At 40.7% G+C, this 18874-nt stretch overlaps 1 protein-coding gene across 6 annotated transcripts; it reads right to left on the reverse strand.

The window, feature by feature from the left end:
• Positions 1 to 1245: 1245 nt before the first annotated feature.
• Positions 1246 to 18634, reverse strand: LOC134641797 (von Willebrand factor A domain-containing protein 5A-like). Of its 6 annotated transcripts, none has more exons than XM_063494377.1 (20): positions 18602 to 18634; positions 17856 to 17903; positions 17525 to 17727; positions 17213 to 17435; positions 15807 to 15973; positions 15609 to 15723; positions 15307 to 15482; positions 15115 to 15203; positions 14827 to 14971; positions 14449 to 14528; positions 14259 to 14373; positions 13999 to 14157; positions 13798 to 13901; positions 13459 to 13667; positions 13270 to 13338; positions 11581 to 11619; positions 11274 to 11333; positions 1962 to 2125; positions 1665 to 1788; positions 1246 to 1549 (listed from the first exon to the last, which is right to left on the reverse strand). In XM_063494377.1, exons 2-20 carry the CDS (start codon positions 17893 to 17895, stop codon positions 1470 to 1472), a joined length of 2361 nt encoding a protein of 786 aa, XP_063350447.1. In that variant the 5' UTR covers positions 17896 to 17903; positions 18602 to 18634; the 3' UTR covers positions 1246 to 1469. The 6 variants fall into 6 exon arrangements, with proteins under 6 accessions (XP_063350447.1, XP_063350450.1, XP_063350449.1 ...); XM_063494380.1 differs by lacking the exon at positions 18602 to 18634 and adding an exon at positions 18494 to 18594 and having other exon boundaries at positions 11274 to 11330; positions 11581 to 11616; XM_063494379.1 differs by lacking the exon at positions 18602 to 18634 and adding an exon at positions 18494 to 18594 and having other exon boundaries at positions 11581 to 11616.
• Between the last annotated feature and the right edge of the window lie 240 nt (positions 18635 to 18874).

Raw genomic sequence — 18874 nt, forward strand, 5'->3', positions numbered from 1 at the left:
AGGGCCACCTCTATTTTTGAACTGCTTTATTGGTGGACAGCTGCACTGTTAAAAGTAGTCCCAGAAACAACTAATATAATACCTCACAGTCACAAGAGGCTGCTGTTTCTAGCACTAGCCAGGAAGACGTGGAGGAGGAACAGCAGTCCCAACAAGAGAGTGACAAATGACACAGGGGGGTGTAATCAACATGCTTAGAAAATAGATGGGCAGAACTGGGAACGGAGAAGTTCAAGGAAAGTTAACGGTACTTTGACCACAAGGCACTGCCAGTAGCTATTGTATCTTTTAATTGTCACATGCTGCCCTGCAGTAATACAAAGATGTGTAAGCCAACAACAACAACCATACCAACCTGATTGAAAAGAAAAACTGCTTTTATTTATTTTAGACTGAACATGGTGCCACCTGGACCAAAAATATCAGGGCTAATCTTTTTTTTGTCCCAGTCCAGGCCTGCAACCCTCCGTTAAGAAATCATGTTCTGATCTCATTTCCACATTGATGCAACCGTGATGAGTTTATTTTATTGTGCTTTTACTAAAGAAAAAGATCAGTTTGACCTTTTTCTTCAGGGTAATTGTTTGGATACTTATCTGTAAAAAACAGTAACTCACTCGATCAAATTATTAAGTGGTTGAGCAGGCTGATCCACAGCTGAGCCAAGCATCCCTGTACACCAGACAGTTACAGCAGTTTGCTGGTTTAATTTGTCTTGATGGCTCACACCTGTTGCATAGTGAGTTTCAGTTTCTACCTTCTGGGCAAAGGTTTCTGGTTTCAAAATATAAAACATGGAGGTTTACAAATAGCTTTGTTGTAGCAGCCATTACTCAGATGAAGAAATTATAGTTTTTTGTGGTTGTATTAAGAGCATGTGATGGATGGCTCATGACTGCAGAACAAATCTAGCTCTGCATTCCCTCTGCTGGCCTTGATTTCACTCGCTCTGAGACATGGCTGATGATGAGGTCTCATTTGTTAATGGAAATTATGTCCAGCTGTTTACTTACATGACATAAATTAAAGAATGAAAGATATGCATTGAAATAGGGAAAACTTTTGCTTTATTATGACTTTGAATTTAAGCTGCATATTTTCCTCAACCATGATTAAATAAAATGTGTTGAAAGACAGAACTGGCCAGGTGTGTTGGTCTTTTTAAATATTTTAAAATTAAATTATTTTTTTTTTCATGCTGACTCATTAGAAGGAATGATGGGTACAAAGTCATGTGTGTTTTTATTTGTTTAATATTTGATGCTTTCAAGCAAACAGCAACATTAAAGTTAGAATACAAAAGCAATAATCTCTGGTCCTCCTACAAAGCTGACTTTGGACACATGCAGCATAAAATAAGGCACATTAGATAATAAAGTTGGACGATGCAAAGATTAATGTGGATGAAGTATGAAGTAAATCTGCTTCTGTGTAATAATCGTAAAGAAGTTGTTGGTTTAATAAAAACCTCAGAGGCCAAGGGCAGTTTTTTGCACACTGCAACCCAACAATATATTTCCGGCTTCCACACACTCGGTCACAGATGGTGCTGGAAAAAAAAGGAAACACAAAACAAAATAACCAATTAGCATCTTAATAACTGACCGACTGTAGCAACTCAGTATAACCATCACAAACTGAATGCTTATTTTTGTGTTTACTACCTTTTTGCGCACTGAGCCATGATACAGCCTTTGCAGCCAGAAGCTCCCACTCGTCCTTTGCATCCATCTTGAAACCATGAAGCCAGATCAGAGCCAGAATGGTGGCCCACACTTCACTGCTGGCCTAGTGTATAGAATCAGCAGTCATGTAGTTAAATATTAAATTAAGTGAGACAGCAAGCAGATGTTCGTTAACATGAGTGTGTAATTTTGAAAATTCACTTTTGAAACCATTTTAATGAATACGTTACAAACACCCACTATTACTGTGTCTCATTATTCTTTTTAATAACCCACCTTTTCAGGCTTTGACTTTTCCACCTCCTCGTTGGTCTTTCCCAGTGCAGCAGCCAGAGCTGCATCAAGCAGCCAGCAGCCAGACGCCTTCTGGAGGGAGACTAACAGCAGCAAAGGGTCTCTGAGTGGCTTCTCAGCAGGTGGAAATTCTTCATCTGGCAGTGCTAAAGGGGAAATTTGAAAATCAAAGTACAATCATAACATTTTTTATGCTGACAACTCTCCTGCTATGAGTTTAATTTATTTAATAAAATTGTCTTAATTGGGGGAATTAAAAGAACAAAATATAAAATAATGAGCTGAGTTATTAAGAAAATAGTTCTGACTTGGTTAGTATCCATGTGTTGCAATTAAAAGAGTAATAATTAACAAAAGAGCAGCTTTTACAACCAGATATATTTCACAGTTTTATGGATATTTGATGATGATTTCTTTTCTTGAAGCTGCCATGTGATGCCAAATGTTATTACTGTAAGTTGACACTGTACTACTGAATTATTTAGATTGCATTCCTAGAAGATTCATCCAGAATCTAATTTAAAATCCTGCTCCTCACATACAAGGTGTTGAATAATCGAGCTCCACCTTATCTTAAAGACTTTGTAGTGTCGTATCAGCCGCTCTCTGACTGAGCTGTACTTGTGTTTAACTCCTGTGGAACCAGCTCCCAGTTTGGATTTGGGTGACAGACACCCTCTGTTCTTTTAAGACTATGTTTAAAACTTCCCTTCTTGATAAAGCATATAGTTAGGGCTGGATCAGGTGACCCTAATTCCTTCCTTAGTTATGCTGCAATATCTCTAGACTGCCGGGAGATTCCCATGATGCATTGAGTATTTCTTCTTCAGTCACCTTCACTCCCTATGTGTTTATACATCTCTCTGCATTGAATTATTCCTCATCTCTGGCTCTCTTCCACAGTGTGTCCTTGTCCTGTCTTCCTACCCTCATCCCAACCCCTCGCAGCAGATGGCCGCCCCTCCCTGAGCTTGGTTCTGCTGGAGATTTTTTCCTGCTAAAAGGGAGTTGTTAGGTTTTGTATTGTTGATTGTCATTTATGCTTAGAAATATCTACTCATATATGCTTAGAGTTTTATAATTAGTTGTAGATTAATAGAAGTTTGATCCTTAGTAGTCTGTAGACATACGTTGTGTGCATTCCAGAGCACTCTGGCTTTCACACCCACATCCTGGGAGCATGGGAGAGGTCATACCTTGTCTTATTGTTTTATGGTAGGATAAACGTATCTATGTCTGTTTTACTCTAAGTGCATTTTGTTTAGATGAACTGCTGGACTTCCAGGCCAGCAGGGTTAGGAAGTCATTTTATCCACACACACACACACACACACACACACACACACACACACACACACACACACACAGGGCATTCTTTGTTCACATGTATACCTGGGTACGCTGTTATATGTTAATGACCCTATGCATATTCATGTAACCACAATAAAAGAGCAGTGTTACGGGGGAGCGGACGAGAGCAACTGGGGTCAAGCGAAGGAACGGCGCCTGTCCAGTTCTCTCCCGTGCACGTGAAACATAAAGAACTTTGCCTACTTCGTGTCTTGCTTGCTGTGTAATTACATTGTCTTCAACGTTCCAGCGAATCGGGTTAAGCTACAAACCTATCATTAATTGGTCCTTCGACGCCGGAGCCCTGGAGTCGGCATTCACCGAGGAGAGAACCCTGACGTCAGCAAGCCGTGAGAATTTGTCATCGGGCCTGTGGATTAGCTGTGTTTTCTCTCCTCGACGAATGACGATCGGCGGGATCCGAGGCTGATATTACACGCTAAGCAACGCCGAGTAAGTTGAAAGAGTGACTCTATAATTGCGAAACATTGGGTTAGTGTCCCACAACTGGGTTAGGGTCCCGAAAGAGAGGTTTTGGTAAAATCGCCCAAGCGTCTGGTGAGTGTCCGGTTTTGAAATCGCCCTGGGTTTGTGTCCCGAGCGTCCCTTCATTGGGTTTTGAGTCGCGCGACTGGGTTAGCGTCCCAGAACTGGGTTAGGGTCCCAGAATTGGGTTAGGGTCCCTGGGTTAGGGTCCCAAAAGAGTGTTGCTGTGTTTGTGTGAATGCTGCGGAGCAGGCGCGGTCTGTGACACGGTTGTTGTTATCATGGGTTCCCGAGCAAGTAAGACTGCCTCACAGGGAGACAACACATTTTTGCAAGAATTTACTCCTAGCAGTGTGAGGTATTTATATTCTCATAACTGTCATGAGCGTAAACTGGTCGCGGGAGAATCTCAAATGTTGGAAGTTTTCAGAAAACACGGCAGCCTTGAAGAGCGTGCAGAGGAGGCCAGCCCACATCAGCAGCAGTTAAGCTATGCTCTGGTGAATGGCTTTCACCTACCCATTGCTGATTTCATTAGGAAGCAAAATGTTAATCATAACTCTGACCGGTCCTTCACATGCATTAACTGCACCCGCTGTGCACAGGAAGGAATTAAAGAAACACAGAAGAAGTCACAAAACTCTGCAGTCGCTGCTTCCCTGGCAGATAAAATCATTTTCCAGGGACAGACTGGAAGAGGGCTGACTAGGGGCAGAAATAAGAGAGGTGAAGGCTCGCGGGGATTTAGGTGGGAACACGACAGAAGGAAGGAGAAATGCTATGCATGTAGAGAAAGGGGTCACTATGCGAAAGAGTGTCCTAAGCGCAAGCCTGAGTAACCCCACCTGTAATAAATGATTAGTACCAATCAAAACTGCCAATACACACACATGTTTAGATTATTTTTATTTTTTTAGCTTGCCCTGATCAACAATAGCCGTGCTCCAGACCACAGATTTGATTGAGGTGGATGAGTGTTAAAAGTAATCTGCATTAAGCTTGGGGTTGCTCAACTTCAGTACAATGACATGTGAGATGAAGTAAAATAGATAAATATTTTACCTAATTACGTGCATAGAGGCACTTGACCTGTTTGAAAACTGTCATCCTAATATGAGCCATTGTTGAGATATAGAGCACACTTATGAAAACAACTAATAAGCTGAACCCTGTATGAAGCGGCTGAAAACTACATGATGGAGAAGCTGAATTGCAAGTCTTTGCCACTGTGGGCAAAGCACACAACCACTGTGTGAGGTTGTGTTGCTGTCTCTTCTGAGCTGATGAGCAAGCTACACATTATCAGATCAGGAGCTGGCTGAGAACTCATCAAAGAAAGGGGAAGAGAACTATGATAACTCGAGTATGTAGCGTATCCGTGAGTTCAGCTTCTTCTTTCAGATGCGCAGCAGTTTTCCTGCATCTTGATTCATGTGTGTAGAGTGTTCATAGCATCAGCATCATGTTCTTGTTTATTTGTTTTGTTGGGTTGAAAAATAATTAAATAAACTTGTGATCATACTTATGGATCACCATGGCACCTATCATCAGCCATATGATTTATTTATGCAGATGAAAAAAAGTGAGTGTGAATGTGCCTGACGTCGCAGTGTGTGTGTGCGTTGTGTAAATGTGATGTCACAAATTGTGAGAGCGGTGATTCTGCAGGTCACCAGCTAGTGTAAAGAAAAAAAAGAGTAAAAAGAGACAGAATCTACATTGTAGATGAAAAATCATAGGAAAAAGTTTTTGTGTTTATTAGCCAAGAACCACTACAATCTCATTTTCTGCTTTTAAGAAAGGAGAGTTCTGTGTGTCAGTTAAGCAGTGATGATAATAATGAAAATGTCTTAGTTTGTCACTTTCAGATTAAAACAGACCTGGACCAATTTTCCACATGCAGCGGTCGGAATAAAGTTATAGTTTAAGATCATTGGAAACAATCAGGCCAAGTTTTTGGCTAATTTATTTACAGCACCATGTGTCCCTCAACCTCACAAGTGAGCTCTCACTCCTCCCTGAAGACAAGGAATGCAGTTCCAAAGAGCAATAATATGGCAGATAAAGAGACAGCAGCAGAGTCCTGAGCAAAGAGACCCAGCAAGCAGCAGCAGTGTGGACAAACAGCAGTGGAGAAGAAGAGCAAACCACCATCCTGACTGATTGGATGAATGGCACTGTGTTTGCAACTAGCTGCAAATTCACTGTGCTTGTGAAAAGAACGTTTGAGGAGAACTGAGGAGACTGTTGGAAGTTGACATTTGCCACCTTTGGAGAAAATGGCAAAAAGAGACAGTGAAGAATACAGGACAACGCTGAAGAAGAACTGCCGGCTATTGGACTGTTGAAGTGGGAGAGGACAACAGAGTGAGAGCAGGTGAGAACACAGAGGAATGCTGTTGTTTAATGTGGGAAATCAAAAATTTGGTTAGAAAATCTGGGGAAAAGAACACTGACTGCTTACGTTGGAAAACTGTGAAAGAGTCTGAAACACTGCAAAAAGAAACATATACAAAATCACACACACAAGCAGAACGTGCGTTAACCCTACTAACACAAACAAAAGAGAGCTCATGAAGATTAGACAGCATCTTGAGCATGTGAGTCTGTTTATCATCTTGTCCAAGTCACCTCGTGTGATGCAAAGACCAGTGGACTCATAGCACGTTAGTTAAAAATGATCAAATAATAGCAGAGAAGTGTGTAGGAAAGGCAGCTTTAAGAACATGCCCTGCTGGAGATGCAGCTCCACAGACACATTGATTAAACCTGCCTAATAACAAACATACATGCAAAGAAAATCAGCTTGTAATCTCTCATCAGTGTTAAAATAGTGTCAATTTAACAGACGCTTGTTAACAAATGCTGAATTTATCCAATGCTGACAGTTAACTCTCCAGGTTGCAGGACAACAGTTTAATTTTTGTGGGGAAAAAAGATTCTGGTTTGACCAACCAGTGATCAGACAATAAATTTAGTTGATTAATATAGTAAATTGGGAGATGCTTTCTGCCTGATTGATGCAGCACAAAATATTTTACTGTATGAGGGAAATTATATTTTTGTGATAATATTTTGAACATGCATTTCTGTTGTCCTGTCATCTTAGTGGGTTAATAGCTGATATGCAAATTAGTTGATCGTTCTTAGATTAATGAAAGGTGACTGAATTCTAGCACGAGTGAATGGGATGTGTTGGAGTTTGTTAGAGTGGAGACTCTAAAACACTGAGTTTCCTGTTGTGATGTGCGAGTGAATCCTGCACCCAGATACACAACTCTGCACACATAAGAACACACTTCTTTTGTGAAATATCTGATGACATGTCACATGTTTTATGATGACGGGGAAAAAAGAAAAACTAAATGAGATCTTTGGCCTAAATGAGTAAAAAAGTACAGATTAAATTCATAGCTGATAAGACATTAGGTTTATGTTATATGTTGTGCGGCTGATGGTTGGTTTGGAATTAATCTAGGTGATGATTTTTCTTTTGTTGTGAAGTTGAGCCTGCCAATTAGTATGATGGTTTGATAAATCATGCTAATGGTATGATTTACCCTCCTGAGATGAGGAGCGTGTGTCATGACTTAATGAGGCCTTTTTATTTTGATACTTTCACAGTGCACTGAAAGTTTTGTTTGATAATCTCTGTTTGAGCAGATCTGCACGATTGGAACAAAAGCGCTATACGACATGTCGAGAAAACCGTTGCAAACCGTTGACTTTCTCCAAAAAATTAAAATGGGCTCAGGAGAAAGTCACTTATCTGGGATAATTTGAATGAAAGTCCCTGTTAAAAAGGATTCAGTGAGATAATCCAGTCTAAATTCTTCTTTTGAAATTTTCTTCTTTTTCTTTTTACAATGACGTCATTTTGCTGAGTGTGGAAACTGAATGCGTCGATGGGTTCCACTTTTAGCAAAGAATGAATGAATGCATGAATGAGTGAATAACAAATGAGTAAGAGAAATAAAACTGACTGATTGACAACAGCTGACAAAAGCTGACAAGATTTTACTGATGTAACACGACTGTGCAGAGTTAACCCCCACCTGACAAAGGTGTAGATGAATTTATGTGTGTTTCTTTTTACAAGGAGCAGGAAGATGACAGCACCATCCGAGGTTGCATGACGATTTAGCCTTTTAAATGCCACTTTCTGTGTTTGCATCTACCAGGGGGTGTTATTCACTACCTTGTGTTGCTCTCAGAGGTAACTGTGAGAAAGTGTGTATACACCTGCGCAGCGCTAACATTTCTACAACATTACAGTTCTTCATGTCAGTTGATCATGTGATTTATACCAGGATAGCTGGTTGATGTTTTTCTACGACAGGATTTCTGGGTTCATGTGTGAAGAAAACTGTGTTTACAGGTTATGAGTTGGTGATGCTGTTACACTGTGTTGTTGGGGAAATGTGAAGGTTATTTTGACGATGTGAATAACATGTGAAACATTTCCTGTGTTGAAACTAGTGTCACTTGTGTCCACAGTTATGGTTGGCTAACTTTATGGTCTTTTTACAGCACCTCTGGACCCTGTCAATTTGTGCCTGACCTCCAGGATTGTCCATGTGTGTTGCTAAATGTTTGTTTTTCTAAGTTTGCATGTAGAGGATTCAGCAGAGACGGACAAGTAACATGAGAAAGCAAATGAGAGATACAGTGTTTATGGAATAGTTTAATATGGGGCTCATTAGCTGGCCACTACTGAGCTCCTAGTGATAGCTAAGTGGAGTGACTTTGCTTAAGGGAAGTCACCGATTACGTTAATGTTAACTGAGCACATGGGATGATCCATGTCTGAGGCAAATTATGCCAATAATTGCAGTTTACTGATTTGAGAAAACCTGCACATGATACTTGTCCTGTTGATGCTGAATGCTTTCATACTCGTATTATACAATTGTTTATAAGTGTGAAGGTTGATTTTACTTCTAGATCTTGTTTTCCAGGCCATGATGGTGTGTATGCAGGCTCCTGGCGGAGCGGGGTTTTAAGCAAACCTAATATGCAAAACACACTAACATCTTTTATTGCAGGATTATAGGTCCGGGGTGGTGCTGCTCCAGAGGGGGAGACACCCTGATGGTGCCTGGGACATGATCTAGCTAACTTTTTCTTTCAGACAGGAATCTAGGTTTGATGAGTTGACTCATGGGAGTGTCCATGCGTCAAGAGGAGGGGTCCAGAATTACAGAGTTACATGAAACTATCTTTTATATGTTTTCTAAACTATGTTTTTAGGATTTTTGTGTGATTAACGGTTCATTTACAGGTATTAAACCTATGCAAAGTGGTGCATCTATGTTCAGATGAGGCTTTGATGGTCCATAGATGGAGCTCACTGAACTAAAGAATGTGGTTCGATGATGATTGACATGCTTTCCAGATAGAAGTTTTTCCTCCTAGCAAGGAAATACAGGTGCAGCAGTCCAGGGTATTGCTGAAAGGAATATTCTGAGGCCCAGTGAGAAGCGAACCCATTCCAGGCATAGCTGACAGCCAAGGCAGTGGTTGAGGTCAAAGGTCGAGCTGTTTGGGGCCCATCATGAGATCAGACTTTGGAGCCAGAGCAAGGACCACGAAGCTGCGTTGGAATGAGAGCTGTGCCAAGGGGGTCTTTCCAGAGGCCAACAGAGGAGATTGTGGACGACAGACGGGCATCTGAAGGATAAGGGGAGCGTGCCAAGCTCCAATCGACAGCGCAGGCAGATTTCGAGGATGGCATCATGATTCTGTGAAAAGCACAGGAACCAGAAGCTATGGTGGTGATGACAGCAGTTTCCTATGAACATCACCTAATGCTGTGTCACTATACTGTGCATACGATGGCACACTGAAGACTGCTGGGATCACAACAGCAGTAAGATAACTGGATCCAGCATCCTTTCCACAGAGTTTTTCCTGCAGAGAATGGACAATGGAGGAGTCATAAATATCCCCCACAGGACAAGGAGGCCTGAAGTGAGGTGATGGGGGTTGGCAGAGGCCGTAAAACTCGAGCGAGGTCTGCAGCTTTCAAGATAGCTGAGACCCATGTTGACAAACAACAAACTCAACTGGTATGTTTGAATGTTTATTCTACATACATTTGGACTCTGATCCTATGGACAGTGATGGGAACAACTGGAAGAGACATTTATGCAGAACTTAAACCACTCTGCAGAGAGACGGGTGATTTACATGTCTTGTAGAGGAGCACCACCAAGCTGGAGTGTTTTTGAAAATGTTAATTTTTCTTTTGACCATTAACAATTCATTTGTTTGCTTTTAGGATGCAGTTTACCATTGAATGAGATCAATGAGAACTTGGATAACTGCTAATACATTTGTCAAACTGTGCGTGTTACAGTAATTTAGAGTGATTGACATATGCTGAGTATAAAAATGGTTGCATTGACACTGTCAGACACGACATATTCATAACTGGGTACTTTTCTAGCATAACTGCCAAAAAGGGGGGAATGTTAGGTTTTGTATTGTTGATTGTCATTTATGCTTAGAAATATCTACTCATATATGCTTAGAGTTTTATAATTAGTTGTAGATTAATAGAAGTTTGATCCTTAGTAGTCTGTAGACATACGTTGTGTGCATTCCAGAGCACTCTGGCTTTCACACCCACATCCTGGGAGCATGGGAGAGGTCATACCTTGTCTTATTGTTTTATGGTAGGATAAACGTATCTATGTCTGTTTTACTCTAAGTGCATTTTGTTTAGATGAACTGCTGGACTTCCAGGCCAGCAGGGTTAGGAAGTCATTTTATCCACACACACACACACACACACACACACACACACACACACACACACACACACACACACACACACACACAGGGCATTCTTTGTTCACATGTATACCTGGGTACGCTGTTATATGTTAATGACCCTATGCATATTCATGTAACCACAATAAAAGAGCAGTGTTACGGGGGAGCGGACGAGAGCAACTGGGGTCAAGCGAAGGAACGGCGCCTGTCCAGTTCTCTCCCGTGCACGTGAAACATAAAGAACTTTGCCTACTTCGTGTCTTGCTTGCTGTGTAATTACATTGTCTTCAACGTTCCAGCGAATCGGGTTAAGCTACAAACCTATCAGGAGTTTTTCTTCCCACAGTCACCAAAGCGCTTGCTCATAGGGGGTCATATGATTGTTGGATTTCTCTCTTTTTTGTATTACTGTATACAAAAGGTATTTTATGAATTTCACCAGGTTCTGTATTAGGACCAATACTTCTTATGTTACACCTGCTTAGGCAGTATTATTAGAAAACACTGCATACATTTGCATTGCTTTGCAGATGACTCTCGACTTTATATACCCATGAAACCAGATGACACAAAACTAATTAAACTACAGGAATGTCTTAAAGATATTAAGGTCGAGATGACTTTTAATGTCCAACTAAAGCTAAACGTGTCTATCTAAAGCAAAGAAGTCAAAACAGATACCTCTGTAACTGCACATGTCTTCGAATTCTAGAGGGCATCCATAATCCACCTCACAATCTGCTTTTTTAAAGGAAATTCCACAGTGAGCACACACACTTGAAGTTGTAATCAAAATTAAAACATTTTTCCCTCATTGCACACTGATTGTAGTAGCATGCTCAACACTTAATTATAACAAAATGTAAACCTTTCTTTATTAAAATTTTTAAAGTTAAAATTAATAGTAGAAAAATCCAAATTACACTTGGAAAAGAATCAGTACATATTCAAGTGTGTCCATTTAAAGCAAAGAAGTCAAAACAAATACCTTCAGAGTCAAGCGCTGCATACAAGTACCGTACACCTGCTTTTTCAAAGGAAATACAACAGTGAGCACACACACTTATAATTCTACTCCCAATGAAAACACAAGTAAACATTTTTCTTTCATTGCACACAAAATTTAGTAGAAGCTTAACTGATGTGGGATCTCATTTTACTTGTCTGACGAGAATTTGTCAGCATGAGCAAATCTAACTCAGACTAACTCGGTCTGTATCAGCAATCCTAAAACTAACTACCAGAAAACCAAAACCCACCCCAGACTGAAGAAGTGACTTGGATGAATGATGAAACATTACTCTCACTGAAAACGCTTCATCCAGTGAACTTTACCATATTTTATATAACGCGCACTTAAAATCTTTAAATTTTTTCAAAAATTGGCAGTGCGCCTTATAATCCGGTGTGCCTCATGTATGAATTCTGGTTGTGCTTACTGACCTTGAACTGATTTTACATGGCGCTCAAAAATCTTTCAAAAATGTCTTAGTACGACGCTGGTAAGCTACAAAGCCGCACTGCTTGATGGATTGTCGTAGCATTACGGCTACCATAGTCAGGAGCCTCGTGGAGTAATCTGGGTCCAAAACTCTGTCCGCTTCAGGTCCCAAAGTCAAACGAACACTGCAGCATCACTTAGAGTTAAAAACTGTCTGAACGCTTTCATCTTTAATAAAATGATCAGCGTTGCTGCTTTACCAGATGTAACAATTAAGTTTAACATCCAGGCATCTATGAAAACATAATTTATGAAATTTAACTGAGTTATCAGTTAGCAAGAAGTTAGCTCCACCTAAAAATGATATACCATTTTCTGACAGATTTCTGAAACATTTAAACGTACAGCTCTGCTATCACTTCCAACATAAATGAAGACAGAAAACGCCTCTGGTAGAGGACGCAAGCTTGAAGGACAGACTGCCCGCAGGGGCAAGAGGTGAATTTTTTGTATATTTTGTGTGTGTGCATATGTGTGTACTTTTACTGAGTTTGTAATGGTAACAAAACTTGTACTCACTGCTGTAGGCTTCGAGACAGCAGCAACCTCTTTAAGTATGCTGCAATAGGTCTAGACTGCTGAGGGATTCCCATGATACTTCTTCAGTCACCTTTTTCACTTACTATGTGTTTATACACCTCTGTGCGTTTAATTATTCTTCAAGTGCCTTGAGGCGACTGCTGTTGTGATTTGGCGCTATATAAATAAAATTGATTTGAATTGAATTGAATCTCTGGCTCTCTTCCACGGCATATCTTGGTCCTGTCTTCCTACCCTCATCCCAACCTGTTGCACCAGATGGCCGTCTTTCCCTGAGCTTGGTTCTGCTGGAGATTTCTTCCTATTAAAAGGGAGTTTTTCCTTCCCACAGTCACCAAAACGCTTCCTCATAGGGGAATAGAAATAGGAAATATTTCCTCATATGATTGTCGGAGTTCTCTTACTTTTTTGTATTATTGTATACAAATGGTATTTAAAAAAGTCCATTGAAGTGGTTTGAGTCATATGTATCTAATAGTCTCTAATTTGTCCTTATAACTAATTATTCTTTTCACACACACACACACACACACACACACACACACACACACACACACACACACACACACACACACACACCTGTGTTTGTAGAAGTACTCACACTGTGTTTGCAAAGGTAACAAACCTTGTACTCACCGGGCGAAAAAGAGGAACTATGAGCTGCCAGACAGCAAGGGGTAGCAAGACATTTCATTAGACCAGCCACTAATAAGATAAGATAAGATAAGATAAGATAAGATAAGATAAGATAAGATAAGATAAGATAAGATAAGAATGCCCCAAGAACCATATGAAGTAGATAGGATTGCTAATTATTCTTGTTACTTGGAATGTCTCTGTGCAGAAGAGGTCCTTGAATCTCCTTGTTGTTGTCTGTATTGACAGCAATGAAAGCAGTGAAAGAACTGCTCACTCCTGATTGGACACTCAGCTGCACCACCTTCTTTTTTACTTCTTCTTTTTCCTGATTGTTTTCCGCTTCCATCTCTAGCAAGCAAATAAGAGTCCGAGCAGCTAACCTGTGGACTATTAAGCTACAGACAAGAAAAAATATAGGTATGGTGACATGGTCACATTTACCATGTTTTAGATCATACAGACATACAAAGTAAACTTTTGTAAAGTAAATATGTAATTGTACCAGTGGATTAACAGCTCATTTACCCAGAGTTCTCTGCAGGTCTGAGACTGAAGTGCAGGTGGTTCTCAGAGGGATGACCTGCCAGGCTGTATTTCACCGTTACACAGCCCTCTGCTGCCTCTGAGCTCTGACACAGAATTACAGTGCTAAAGCAATTTCATCTTTTCAAAACATGACAAGCATAAACACAGAGATTCTTCACTGTGAGAAGATGCTGCTCCTACCTGTCCAGTGAGCTGGGCATAAATCAGTGACCTTTTACCCTGGAAAATGGTTGTGATTGGTGGAGAGAGGACAGTGACTTTTGATCCCTTTGGTAAATCCCATGTAACAGAAACATCTTCCACTGCTGGTTGCAGAGAAAATCGCAGCGACTGCATCACCTGATAAGTACAAAAACAAAAATCGTATCTTCTATCCAAATAGAAAAAACCCCAAACACTAATATTTTTTTAACTGTAATTGTTATGTCTCATTGTCTTACTTTTGGTTGCATCCTGTCAGTCCCTGTGATGAACTGAGCGTGACCTCCTCCTTCCTTGGCCATCCCATTGATGAGAGCAGAGCTGGCCCCTTCCCCAATCCCAAAAGAGAAACACCTGCAATACAACAGCTGTTTTTAAAACACACAGGTTTGGTACGCAGCACATGTCATCCTCTTTTTCTTGTTTCACCTGTGGGAGCCTGAATTCTTCTTCACCAGATCGATCACTTCTTTGGTGTTCCCCACCTCTCCATCAGTAAAGACAAACAGCTAAAGAGGAGAGTTTACACACAGTTTTTCATCTACACAAGCTGAAACACAACTCTCTGACAGGTATACAAGTATGCTGTCAGTAAACTGTTTTAACAAGTAAAAAAAAGAAAAGAAGAAGCTTTAAGCAAGAGTGAGAGGAACAGTAGGAGTCACTCAACAGATCAACTCATGTATAATTAGCAGATTATATGAGACTGATACAGGGCTTGGTTCATGGTCAACTTACATGTTGGAGTAATGAATGATAAAAAAGGAAGGACTAAAGGATGACATCATTAAGGTGTGTGTGTGTTACCTGTCTAGGCTGAGTGGGAATGCAGGGCTGGCTGTAAATATGTTTGAGGGGCTCCAGGATCTCTGTTCCTCCAAGATCAGCCTCCATCTGCTCAACTTTCTTCAGAGCCTCCTCCATGGTCTTCTCACCATACTCTACACTCTTACTGCCATGAGAAACACACAAGTGAGATCAAACATAACCTGGAGTTTTGCAGAATCATCCAAAGGCAACATGTTGTCTGACAGCAGGGAATTTATCTTATTACACATTTACAGTAATATCATTGATCATATGAATACAACTCACGGGAAGATGTGTTCATAACTAGACCCAAAACTGTAAATGTTGAAATAGCAGCCCATTGGTAAGCTCTTCAACAGGAGCAGCAGAGTGTCCTTCAGAGAAGAGGGAAAGATGGTGAGGCCACTGTGTGAGAGGAACAATTTAAGGAAAGATTTGAGGAAATATTTCATAACTCTAACACCACATCATAAATACCCTGGCACTGCTGATCCGAGTTTCCTGCTGCTCAGTGTTACTCGTAGCACAGTCCATACTTCCAGATCGATCCACTAAGAACACAAACTCTCCACATGAAGCCTTTGAAGACATCACAGACTGGGGGAACTCAGGGTACAGACTCACCATCACCACTGGATCACCCATCAGAGAGCCTGAAACACATGAATTGGACAGAAAAATGTCAAGTTTACATTTTATAATAGCTCCAACACAATTAACTTTTAGGTTGAAGAACGGGGATCATTAATTCTTATTTGCAAACCAACAATTTCACTCACCCGGCTCAGCAGAGGCCTGTCCTGCCTCCACCACAGCAGTGGGCTGGTGGGCGTCTTTGTAATAAATCAGCAGTTCAACATCTCTGTCAAACTTGTGTCCTGCAGCCAGCTTGACCTGCACACCACAAACACATTCATATTTATTCCTCAGTAATAAGTAACAACCACACACAGCAGACACATCAGCACTCTACCTACCGTGGCCTGGGTTTGATCAGTGTTGAGGTACTGCAGAGGGTCCAGGGAACAGTTGGACTCTACTTTAGAGACTGGACGAGGAGAGGACACTCGGGCAGAAAAAGACAGACTGTAGGGCACCAGAGAGGCTGGAACAGAAGTCACCTGGACACCTGCATCTTCACTACCTGTACACAGTATCAGGTTAGAAATGATGTAATTAATGAGGCATAATACAATCAAATAATTTAGGCTGTAAAGAGTCTCTGGTCCACATGATAGTACAGATAAAATTTGGAAAATAAGCATTTTGCTCATGAAAAACAAAACTACTTTAAAGCTGTTTTAATTCAAAAAAATGAAAAAAGTGACAGAAAAGGAAAATAATAATGACTTTTATGACATACGACATACGGATGGTATAATAAACCATATCGGTATGATGAGGAAAACCAAACCATTTCTTGCCTATTCCTTCTTCAGAAAAAATCAAAAAATCTTTTAGGGTGATATAAAATTTAATGTCAGCGAGAATTAATGAGTGTTAAGTAATTATAAACCTCTTTATGATCTAACTTTTGGCAAAATAAGGGAAACTCCATATACACACACGTATTTAAAACCATTTACTGATATAAAATCATGACGAGAGGGAGAGTCTGTGTTTGCACACTGCATCAACCTACTTCCAAAAAAAATTATAATCTGACAAATGCAGTCCTGTGAAAACTAAACACACCAGTCCCAACAAGTATTTATGAGGTGTTTGTGTTGATACGTTGGGGTTGGTTTTCTCTGATTGTGATGCTATGCATTATGGTCAAATATCTCTAGTTTTGGGTTTGTTTTTCAGAAGGGCATCTTTCAAGAAGTCTTGTAATTGGTTCAAGTGCAACTTTGAAAACATAAGCCATGCTGCCAATTTCTTTTTGAGACAAGAAGTTTTCTCCTGCAACCCCTGCAAAATAAGTCAAACTTGTTCAGTCTTATTCTAATACCTGGAAATCTAACATTTGATATGCTAGCTGAGGCCTGTAGAGTCTGAGATACAGCTTTTGGGCTTTTTGCAATTTCTCTGAGGATGCACTACTTAAGTTTTTCACTGGACTGAAACATTTCTTTTTCACAGCATATTATATTTGACAATCACAATGTGATGAGAAGTGAATCCTTTTTCTTCCAGAAAATCAAGTTGAAACTTAACCTAATTATCTTCCAGATTTTTCTCACTGTCTGTGTTTTCTTGTATGTGGTAACAGTTGCATATCTGGTTCTGTGTTCATGCCTTACAGTAACTGGCAAAACTGGAAGATTTTTTTTTTTAACATTTTGTGTTCTGTCAGTGGTGTGAAGGTTGGAAGGTGGTTCAAGCCTTTCACCGATATAGTTGAAGCATTTCTGGTCCAAGTGTTCTGAAGTTGTCCTACCCTGAGGTTGGTATCGAGGGTTGAGCACAGCAGGCAGACAGAACCTCAGACCATCATCAGCCTGCACAGCCAGCTCAGTGACGTACTCCAACCTGATGGAGGCGCTCTCTCCTGGAGGCAGACTGCCCACACTCAGAGAGAATATATCTGGACTCTCATCACTCTCCTCCAATAGGAAGGCCTGCTGACCGGAGCTCAGAGCATCATCATACTCCTCACGAGCCTGAAGCACAGGTGACACATGTCAGTGACATTCACTGTGTTTATTTTGAATCTCACTTATAATCAGGTTATATTTACTGTCCAGCTCACCTCCTGTTTCTCCTTCACCTCAGCTACAATCTGTGTCTGTCCAATCTGAGCACTGAAATGACAGACAGCAGCATCTCCAGGCACAGGGAAGACAAAAACAGCCTCTAATGGTTTGTCCTCCTTGTTCTCATAGTTCAGAGTGGAGACCACTGTAGCCACATGGTCCCTCACCTCCAGCTCCACCTCAATGCTCTTCAGAGGAACTGATAGAAAAATAATATTAGAATAAATACAAACCATACATCAGGGTATTATTATGTGCCATTACAACAACAACAACAAAAAATCTACATCTGAAGATGTTTTTAATTAACTTCTTCTCCATCAGTACCTGGTTCCTTCTGAAGAGTTAGCAGACCACAGCAATCCATTATCTTACCTGTAAAACAAGAACACTTAATACTGAAACTATACATTTTACACTTTACAAATACGGAACATTCAAAACATATAGCCCCAGTCAGAGATAACGGGTATGTCGAATAAACGTTCTCCGTTAACTACTTTCTTTTTTAGGCTCTGTGCCTAAAAAACATTTAGTAAATAAAAGAACCACTGTAAACATGGCGCTTCTGGTCGATTTTTAACCGAAACTCGTAACACAAATTGCTCCTGACCGATTTATGTTTTGATGATTTATGTTTTATTTTGGTGATGTAAGAAGCTAAAAAGGGAGTCACTGTCGGGAACAGCTCGCTGACGCATTAATCAGGGTTTTTTGTACAGGCCTCGGGTTTTGTTGCAGTCTTGTTTATTATTATAACCAGCCAAGCGTCCCTCTGACCGTGACTTTCACTTTCACATTAAAACATGCCGTCTATTGTATAACCCTGTGGACTTTCTCTACTGCATGACAGTATACACACATAAACAGTTAGTGCGGAACGTCTGTGTGACAGCACCCACATGACAGCGATAAACTTCCAGGTTTTCCTGTCAGTCGAGCTGCTTAAATATAGACAGACTTACCTCAAAGAATGGACTGATGTTTCCGGTACAGTTTAACTGCAGCCCCCCTCCTCTAAATATGTGAAGAATGGTGTTAAAACACGTAATGTTTTCGCTAACAACACTCACCTAACTGAAACAAGACTGCCACCGGGTATGCTCGATTTTCTTGTAGAGCACCCAGTGGCGTAGTGATGTGTCGGTCGCGAACGAAACGGCTGTTAGAGCCGCCTCTTTGAAGTGAACGACGCGGGGCCGACTCCTTATTGGGAGTCGTGGGTTTTTTTTTTCCTTCTCTCACCCTCTCTAAAACACTTTTTTTCCGCTTCACTCAGCACGCGTATGGAGGACCACAAGAGCCACGCGCATCGAAATAAAAATTTCTGTGCTTAAATAATGAAT

This window comes from Pelmatolapia mariae, linkage group LG14, assembly GCF_036321145.2.
Source record: "Pelmatolapia mariae isolate MD_Pm_ZW linkage group LG14, Pm_UMD_F_2, whole genome shotgun sequence".
In the NCBI taxonomy this organism is placed as follows: Eukaryota; Metazoa; Chordata; class Actinopteri; order Cichliformes; family Cichlidae; genus Pelmatolapia; species Pelmatolapia mariae.